The sequence below is a fragment of the Sinocyclocheilus anshuiensis genome, unplaced genomic scaffold (assembly GCF_001515605.1).
Source record: "Sinocyclocheilus anshuiensis isolate Anshui unplaced genomic scaffold, SAMN03320099.WGS_v1.1 scaffold577, whole genome shotgun sequence".
Classification (NCBI taxonomy): domain Eukaryota; kingdom Metazoa; phylum Chordata; class Actinopteri; order Cypriniformes; family Cyprinidae; genus Sinocyclocheilus; species Sinocyclocheilus anshuiensis.
Genome location: NW_015539872.1, coordinates 262,126 through 271,884, shown reverse-complemented (window position 1 = coordinate 271,884; position 9,759 = coordinate 262,126). Strand labels below are relative to the sequence as shown.

The 9,759-nt window shown below is 38.5% G+C and overlaps 1 protein-coding gene across 2 annotated transcripts in view; it reads right to left on the bottom strand.

Annotated features, from left to right (window-relative positions):
* Nucleotides 1-9,622, bottom strand: part of LOC107685241 (EGF-like repeat and discoidin I-like domain-containing protein 3) — a 201,740-nt gene extending 192,118 nt beyond the window's left edge. Inside the window, exon 1 of one of the 2 annotated variants that reach the window (XM_016481755.1) lies at nt 9,122-9,622. In XM_016481755.1, coding sequence (XP_016337241.1) covers nt 9,122-9,185 — 64 coding nt within the window. In that variant the 5' untranslated portion in view covers nt 9,186-9,622. The remainder of the gene's footprint in view (nt 1-9,121) is intronic. The other variant, XM_016481757.1, reaches the window with a different exon arrangement.
* Between the last annotated feature and the right edge of the window lie 137 nt (nt 9,623-9,759).

The following is a 9,759-nucleotide window of genomic DNA, read 5'->3' as shown; positions in this document are numbered from 1 at the left end:
GGGGCGATGGGGGTATGTGACGAGTGGGGGCGGGGCCGAGAGTCGTGGGAACGGAGCGAGGCCGGTGGAGTAATTGATGATGAGCGACACCTGCACCACTCAGCAGTCTCGAGTCCCACGGAGGAGCTCCAGAAGGATAAAAGGAGGAGGAGTTACGACAGTGAAAGACGAGAGAGGACCAGGCCTGGATTTTATTTTGTGTTTTGGTTCTGTTTGTGCGCGACAGTCGTCCGCGAGGGGCTGTCGCGCTATTGTGTGTTTATTTTATTATTAAAGTTTTGTTTAAGTGTTCGCCAGTTCCCGCCTTCTTCTTCCCGAACTACGAACGTTGTTACAAATATATTGTGACGTACGTTGAGTTTTGGTTCCCATTGTATTCCAATGTAATATTGGTCAATGGGAAACAAAAGTGTTTGGTTAGCAATGTTTTTCAAAATATCTTCTTTTAAGTTCCACAGTAGAAAGGCATACAGGTTTGGAATGACATGTAGGTAAGTAAATGATGACGAAATTTTAATTTCCTGAGTGGACTATCCCTTTACTTTGCCATACGTCCTTTAACTCTAATAGAAAAGAAACTCTACAAAGTTCTTAACTGCTGTGTAAGAAACAAAGGAAATGTGACTCAATGCGAGGCATGTCACCAAATCATACCTTGAAGCATGTCGAATGTGTGACGTCTGAATGTGCTGTGATTAATTGAAGAACTGCCACTGATGATTTCCCTCCCTCACCAAGCCAAGGAACAAGTGCACCCTGAGGTATTGTAGCTAAGAATCCATTATTCAAGGAGGAGGCTGTAGCTCCAAGCTGCAGAAGCACAGTTGACACCAGGAGGCTCTAAGGCCATGCTCAGTTACAATTATAGCTCCTAGCACAGCTAGACTGGAAGCACACTTAAAAAGCTGTAAAGCTGAGAACACTGGGAAGCTACAAACAAGGGTACAAGCATACAACCTGTTTTCATATATTATTTCATCATATTATTTTGGCTTGCTCTCGTATTCAGGAACATAACTGTCAGCTGAAGAAAATTTGGACTGATGCATATAGGCTTCATTCTTCTGAGTGGCATCCAAACTTAGAAAGCGATAACGTCTGCCTTTGAGGAACACTTAAATGATGCTCAATCATTGCTATATAAACTTCAGTGCTCTTGCAGCCTCAAGGAGACACTTTCAGAAAACAGGTTCATTCCCTCGGGGAGCAAACACACACAAGAACTGTTTCTTCTAGACTGCAATGAGATTAAATAGAGAGCAAATTCAAGAATTTTGTTTCTCAGGTTTTTCTCAAGAAGGAAACCTCAAACATGTTTCCTCTAGGGTTTTAGAAGAAATCTCAATGTCTCAAACTGTGCTCAGATTTGCCAAGAAACTAATGTCTGCAATCAAAGTCAGAGTTTTGATATGAACTCATATTCATTTCTCATCAAATTCTTCAAATTATCTGAGAAATATATTAAAGAAATCTGAGAAGCTATGAAACAGCAACCTCTGAGCAATACGATTTCCCTCTGGGTCAGTCTTCCCATAGAATGCACTACATTTCTACATTTATGCCAAATACATGATAAGACTGGTGTTTTACTGCATAAGAGTCAGAACAATGTTCAAAATCACCTCTGAAGAATCTAAAAATAGTGTGCCAATTAAGTTAAACACACTTGTCACAGTACCTAAGCCAAATTTTACGTCAACACACATTTTTAACTTGTGCCATGGGCCAAGGGCCATGACAACACTGAACATTAGCTTTAAGGTGTTATCCAGCACTTATGGCTGCTCTGTGAACAATGTTGAAGATAAAAATCCAGTTGATGTAAATCTCTCTATGAAAAGAATCAGACAGGAAACCTGTCCACTCTCACAGTGACAGCGCATTAGAATCCAAATGGATGTGCATCACTCACATGTCTACTATAGAAGAAAACATTGGCAGTGATTGGAGATCAATAAGAACGGGAAGAAACATCCACTGAGCAGCAGTAAATGGATCCCAAGTCCATCCAGCATGACAACTGATCAGTCTCCTCCTATTTCTCAAAATACTGATGTAATGTGGCAAGCTATTTTAACATTTCTGCCTTAAAACTAACTAGTATGCTTTTTTTAATTTTATTAGCACAGATTTTTATTATTTTTAAGTAGGGATGCACTGATATATTGGCCAAAAATCAGTATTGGCTGATAAAAGCAATTATCTACGCTATCAGCCATCAGGCAATTGTTTAAAAACAGCTGATGATCAGGGCCGATTATTTCCTGTCAATCAAAAGGCAGCAGAAAAGTGTGTCAGACAGCAGTTCGCATGAAGAATATGTTTATTGTGTTGGATTTAGGGCTGTTCAGGTTAAAGCAATAATAACACATTAACGCAACACTTTTAACGTGGTTTCTATTTGACCCAGTGAACCACCCGTAGTTCAAATCAGGGTTGCTAGGTCTGAGGTTTTTAAAAATTATTTATCTAATCTAATTATCACAAGGGGTTTTGAGCTTTGTTATTTCTGATAAGAAAAAAAGTCTCAGCTTTCAAATCTTGAACATTTTAACACAAAATTTAAACAACAAATACCATTTTGATGCTCTTAAATGTGGCAAGACATTCGGCATGACGTGCCATTTGTAATTTTTCTGGTTAACCACTGCACAGGTGCAGTTCTTTTCATGATGTATTTTGTCATAATAATTGACGTAAGGTCGTAGTGTTGTCAAAAGACCCGGTATTTTGTGACGTACGTTGAGTTTTGGTTCCCATTGTATTCCAATGTAATATTGGTCAATGGGAAACAAAAGTGTTTGGTTAGCAATGTTTTTCAAAATATCTTCTTTTAAGTTCCACAGTAGAAAGGCATACAGGTTTGGAATGACATGTAGGTAAGTAAATGATGACGAAATTTTAATTTCCTGAGTGGACTATCCCTTTACTTTGCCATACGTCCTTTAACTCTAATAGAAAAGAAACTCTACAAAGTTCTTAACTGCTGTGTAAGAAACAAAGGAAATGTGACTCAATGCGAGGCATGTCACCAAATCATACCTTGAAGCATGTCGAATGTGTGACGTCTGAATGTGCTGTGATTAATTGAAGAACTGCCACTGATGATTTCCCTCCCTCACCAAGCCAAGGAACAAGTGCACCCTGAGGTATTGTAGCTAAGAATCCATTATTCAAGGAGGAGGCTGTAGCTCCAAGCTGCAGAAGCACAGTTGACACCAGGAGGCTCTAAGGCCATGCTCAGTTACAATTATAGCTCCTAGCACAGCTAGACTGGAAGCACACTTAAAAAGCTGTAAAGCTGAGAACACTGGGAAGCTACAAACAAGGGTACAAGCATACAACCTGTTTTCATATATTATTTCATCATATTATTTTGGCTTGCTCTCGTATTCAGGAACATAACTGTCAGCTGAAGAAAATTTGGACTGATGCATATAGGCTTCATTCTTCTGAGTGGCATCCAAACTTAGAAAGCGATAACGTCTGCCTTTGAGGAACACTTAAATGATGCTCAATCATTGCTATATAAACTTCAGTGCTCTTGCAGCCTCAAGGAGACACTTTCAGAAAACAGGTTCATTCCCTCGGGGAGCAAACACACACAAGAACTGTTTCTTCTAGACTGCAATGAGATTAAATAGAGAGCAAATTCAAGAATTTTGTTTCTCAGGTTTTTCTCAAGAAGGAAACCTCAAACATGTTTCCTCTAGGGTTTTAGAAGAAATCTCAATGTCTCAAACTGTGCTCAGATTTGCCAAGAAACTAATGTCTGCAATCAAAGTCAGAGTTTTGATATGAACTCATATTCATTTCTCATCAAATTCTTCAAATTATCTGAGAAATATATTAAAGAAATCTGAGAAGCTATGAAACAGCAACCTCTGAGCAATACGATTTCCCTCTGGGTCAGTCTTCCCATAGAATGCACTACATTTCTACATTTATGCCAAATACATGATAAGACTGGTGTTTTACTGCATAAGAGTCAGAACAATGTTCAAAATCACCTCTGAAGAATCTAAAAATAGTGTGCCAATTAAGTTAAACACACTTGTCACAGTACCTAAGCCAAATTTTACGTCAACACACATTTTTAACTTGTGCCATGGGCCAAGGGCCATGACAACACTGAACATTAGCTTTAAGGTGTTATCCAGCACTTATGGCTGCTCTGTGAACAATGTTGAAGATAAAAATCCAGTTGATGTAAATCTCTCTATGAAAAGAATCAGACAGGAAACCTGTCCACTCTCACAGTGACAGCGCATTAGAATCCAAATGGATGTGCATCACTCACATGTCTACTATAGAAGAAAACATTGGCAGTGATTGGAGATCAATAAGAACGGGAAGAAACATCCACTGAGCAGCAGTAAATGGATCCCAAGTCCATCCAGCATGACAACTGATCAGTCTCCTCCTATTTCTCAAAATACTGATGTAATTATTTTAACATTTTTAACATTTCTGCCTTAAAACTAACTAGTATGCTTTTTTTAATTTTATTAGCACAGATTTTTAAGTAGGGATAGTAGGGATGCACTGATATATTGGCCAAAAATCAGTATTGGCTGATAAAAGCAATTATCTACGCTATCAGCCATCAGGCAATTGTTTAAAAACAGCTGATGATCAGGGCCGATTATTTCCTGTCAATCAAAAGGCAGCAGAAAAGTGTGTCAGACAGCAGTTCCATGCTATTCATGCAATGAAACCGGAAGTTGCTGTAACTCAGGCATGCAATGTCCGATCTACCCCAAACTTCACACGTTTGATAAGAGTCCTGCCCTGAACACACTTACATAGCGATATTCAGTTATAGTCAGCACGCCACCTGCTGGCAACAAGAAGTGACATGTTTAACACTGTTATGGACTCCTAGCAACATATTAAAAAGTGTCATCAATTGTTAAATAGGCTAGCAACATGCTAGAAACATGTTAAAACATGCTAACACATAGCTAATTTGCTAAAGCATGCTATTAATACAATGGAACAGGATGTTGCTGTAACTCAGGCATGCAATGTCCAATCAAGTGTTGTCAAAAGACCCGCTACTTCAGTACCAAGTCGGTACTAAAAAAATGAAAACGTTATGGTACCAGGCTTTTTTAAGTACCGGTGGTACCGAGTACCCGGTCAAGCCGGTTCTTGAAGCGCTATCCGAAAGCTATCCTCTTCCAGTGTTGCCAAGTCCGCGGTTTTAAAGTTATATTTTAGCTGGTGTCAATGATCTAATGTTGTATGTGGTCAGACTCAGCCCATTGCTTTACTGAAGTATATTATATTTTCCTTTTACAGCTGCAGACTAAGGAAGATCCTGAAACACACCAGCAAACCCTAAAACAGACAACAGTTTACAGATATTTTTCAGTGGCAGCAGAACTATGACTAAACTTTTGGGTGAAACTTGTTTACTTTTTTCTTACTTTTATTACTTGTGGGAAAACTTGAAACACTTTTAAATAAGTACAAAGAATGGCATTGGTTTTGTACATTTAATTTTTGTTTAACGTTATTAATAAAAATGTTGTTCAATTAGCATGTTTTTGTGTTTTGCTTTGGTACCGAAATTGGTACCGAGAACCGTGGATTTTCACTGGTATTGGTACCGAATACTGAAATTTTGGTACCGTGACAACACTATAATGTCGTAAGAAAATGTTTTGTTGTATTTTTTTAGAAATACTTTTGATTATAGTTGGGTAAATGTATACTGGGATTGAAGCGATGTGGCTTGGTAAACCTTGTAATGCCAGAATAAAGGCTACTAATGGCTGAATAAAACAAAAGAATAATGATAAAGGAATGAGGATAATGTGTCATACCTGGCGGAGGTGTGAAAGGTTCGTCACGTGACAACAATAGAATTATGAATGGGGCAGTTTGCCGGGCCAGACATGAGGAGAGCTTACAGGGGTCATAAATCAATTTTATTAGCCTTTTATTAGCCTTCTCTAAAAACACACATGACATGGTCTTAAAAAATATTTCATAAAATTCACAGTTTTAGAGATTATGTCCTGGAATTTGAAATGAAGCATTAGTAGACTTGTGGCTTTAGCTTCATTGTGTTTCTAAAACCATTTACCACAGCAACATATTTTTTATACATTTAAAAAAAAATGTTTTTAATATTTTTATGTTTGTGCGTATATATCTCTATTATCATAACAGTCCGAATAATTCTGATTCTTGAATAGTAAACTTTGAAGTGTCAGCTTTGTGAACATATGTTGATTATATATCTAGTCAGAAAGACTCATGAGCAGCAACCTTTTTATTTTGGGTATGTCATTTGTGCCTCCATGCCGAAAATGCGGAGTGACAGCAAAGGGGTTAATCACCGTTCTATATTAATGCGCTGCTTTAATTGATGCGCACGCACACACAATGCTCGCACACAGAGATCTGAGATCGCGCTGAGCAAAAAAAGTAACATTCAGAAGCTCATAAACGGTACCAACATTTCAGTATTCAGTACCAATACCAGTGAAAATCCACGGTTCTCGGTACCAATTTCGATACCAAAGCAAAACACAAAAATATGCTAATTAAAAAATTTGATTATACTTTCATTTAATCCAGACTGTGTACATATTTAATTTTAAAGGGCTTTTGAAAACCTAGAGTTATTCAGCCAAGAATAACAACTAAGTTAGCTAAAAAAATAAAAATAAAAAAAAAAGAAACAGCGTTCATTTCAATCCGACATTCAAATTAAAATATTTAATAATATTCATAACAGAAGCGGTGTTTCCCCCAGACATGCACTCTATTTGTGGTGGCATATATATGCAAAATCATTCTCTGCCAGCAGGAGGCGCTTGTAGAGCGGGAGAGATAAAGGTTTCCCCAGAAACGGCTAAACACAAAGTAGCGCTCAGCTCACAAACGCTGCTCAGCCATTACAGGCAAGATGAAATGAAAATGACATCCATAAATTTGTCAGTGATATAAAAACACCCGCACCATGATATTGTGGCGGGCCGCCACAAATAAATCAATGTATGGGAAACACTGATCTAAATATTAAAAATTTAAATGAAACTTATCTGCTTGAACTCTTTCATTGGATCTGGGTGTCTTCAAAGTGTTTTGTTAGTTTGGTGTGTTTCCTCGTTTTGATGTCGCCATGTCTCAGTGCTTTTACGAAGAGAGCGCATCTGCGCACTTTTCGGATAGCGCATCAAGAACCGGGTTGACCGGGTACTCGGTACCACCAGTACTTAAAAAAACCTGGTACCGTAAAATTTTCATTTTTTCAGTACCGACTTGGTACCGAAGTACCGGGTCTTTTGACAACACTAGTTTGCAGCTTCATCCTACCTCGCTCTCTTTAACGTTACACTGTCGCTTCGCGCTCTGCTTCTGTGAACAGTAAACCCCGCCTACTTTGATTTGATTGGCCATCTCAGTCATTTTGATGTTGACGAGCGCTGTTAGACCGCTGAGTCTTTGATCTGAAGTGCCTAGTAATATGTGCAGCGGGCGCACGCGCATCCGTAGACTAGCGCAAGTTAATTATCACACTTTAATAGTATTTATAGCTCCTAACAGGCTGTGTGGCTATGAGAAGTTATTACCTCAAAATGTACATCAGTATGCAGTTTTCCCTATTGCTCGCGTGCCAGCGATTATCCCTCCGTGTGCCACTGTTGGCACGCATGCCGTAGGTTGCCGACCCCTGGTTTAGCAGCTTCAGTTTAAGTGGCAGCACAGAGCCTGAGTTTCTTCCACTTTAATACAAGCTATAGCATGACATAAACATGAATGAAGGTATGTTGAAAGGTACAGTACAATTTACCAGAATATATCATGTCTCATATAATCCTAATTTAATCTTCATTTATAAAATTGATTATTACTTAATTATTACTAATTATATATTATATATTTATATATGTACAGTATGTTTGAATAAATCTAACATGAAGACCTTATGTGCAATTGAGTTGTATACAAATGTCTTTGAGTATTTTTTGAAATGTGAAAATAAATATAGTCTAATTTAATATAATAGTGTCGTTGTTCATTTTAACCTTTAATGTACCTAATGAGAGGATTTCTTGTGTAGTTTACAGCAAGAAATAATAATATAATTCTTATTAATATATCTTAATATCATTCTGATTAATCAGCTATCGGTATCGGTTGTAAAATTTCATATTGGTGCATCCCTACTTTTAAGCAATCCATTATTGACAAGTATCCCTTTTTTAGTTTTTAGAAGTATCTATTCATCAGATAATAACACTTACTGTATTACAGTGACTAGAATATGTCAGTTTTACATTTACAGTTGTGTATTTGGCATACTTTCTTCAAAGCATGCAAGTATTTGCATAGGCCTACTAAAGTCTCATTACATACAAAAAAAAGCTGAAAGACACAAATAACTATTTGGATAATGACTTGCAGAAAATGAATAAGCACTTTGGGCAAGTATTGATGAGTTTATTTGTGCTCTTTAAATAAAGTGGATTGATTTGTTGTTTGATCGATTAATTGACTGATTTAAATTAAGTACTAATATGTAGAGAAGCAGAAAATAAATAAGCAGAATGACTAGTATCTATTAATTTAGCCACTGTTGACAGGCTATAAGTACTAGTATCTAAGAAATAGTTGGTGAACATGAAAAAGATGTTCATACTAGTCACTACTGGATAACCAGAAAATAAATAATAAGAAATAGTACAATAAAAGCGATACTTATTTTTACGGTTTAAATGTTACAACAGCTTGCCATAGATGTAAAAACCGTGGGAGTACGATCAGGAAAGCCGTATAGCAGTCTGTGAATGGGATAGCGTGCAAATAATGTCTCCCTTACTACCTTCACTTGCCCAATAAATACAGCACGAGCTATAATGAATGGCATTTCAAATATCCGCAACTAACATGTGCTCATATAGTTGCTGCCAACTAATCATGCGTTCTGAGGTTAATTATAGGACACGTTGAGACGCACAACATTTTGTTGTAAACGAGCCTTTAAGGTAATTCCTTGACGTGCTGAATTATAACACTTCTTATATTGTCTCCCCGTTCTTCTGGAATAGAAAGTTAAACAACATAATTCACAAAAACAGAGATTATGCGCTCTGCCACTAACCTTTGACGAGATGCGAAACAGCGAGGTGCACGCAGAAGGCGATGGAGACAAGCAACGGTCCCATCCTCACCGAACAGCAGCAACGAGTTCCAAGGTTACAAACGTTGAACGGTACAGACGGTTAAAACTTCTGAGGTACACGAAAAGGTCTTCGACTAAGTATCTCCCAAGACAGGTGTCAGTTAAGTCCGTGTTTTTCTCCCAGGAAGGGTCAGCGGAGATGAAATAAGTGATCCTCTCAGGAGTTCCTCTTGCCCTTCTGCTGCAGTGGCGCGCGGTGAGATAACGGAGACTCCGCGCGGGTCCCGATCAAACGGTGATTGCGCGCGGCAGACGGTCAGTGTAGCGCTCGAGCAGTGGCGCTGTCTTACTGATAAAGACGAGCCTCGCTCCTCCCCAGCAGCCCTGGAGCCTCCAATACACAGAACGAACGGCAAAATTCAAATGGGTGGGACACTGTCAGTGTATTTCACTTCTCCCCGGGAAAGACGCGCTTTTTGCTCTGATGTAGAACAGGTACAGCGGCTTAACTGTTCTGACCTCCCTTCCGATCACAGATTTCTCACACTCTCTCTCTCTCTCTCTCACACACACACACACACACACACACTCACACACTCACACACACTCACTCACAC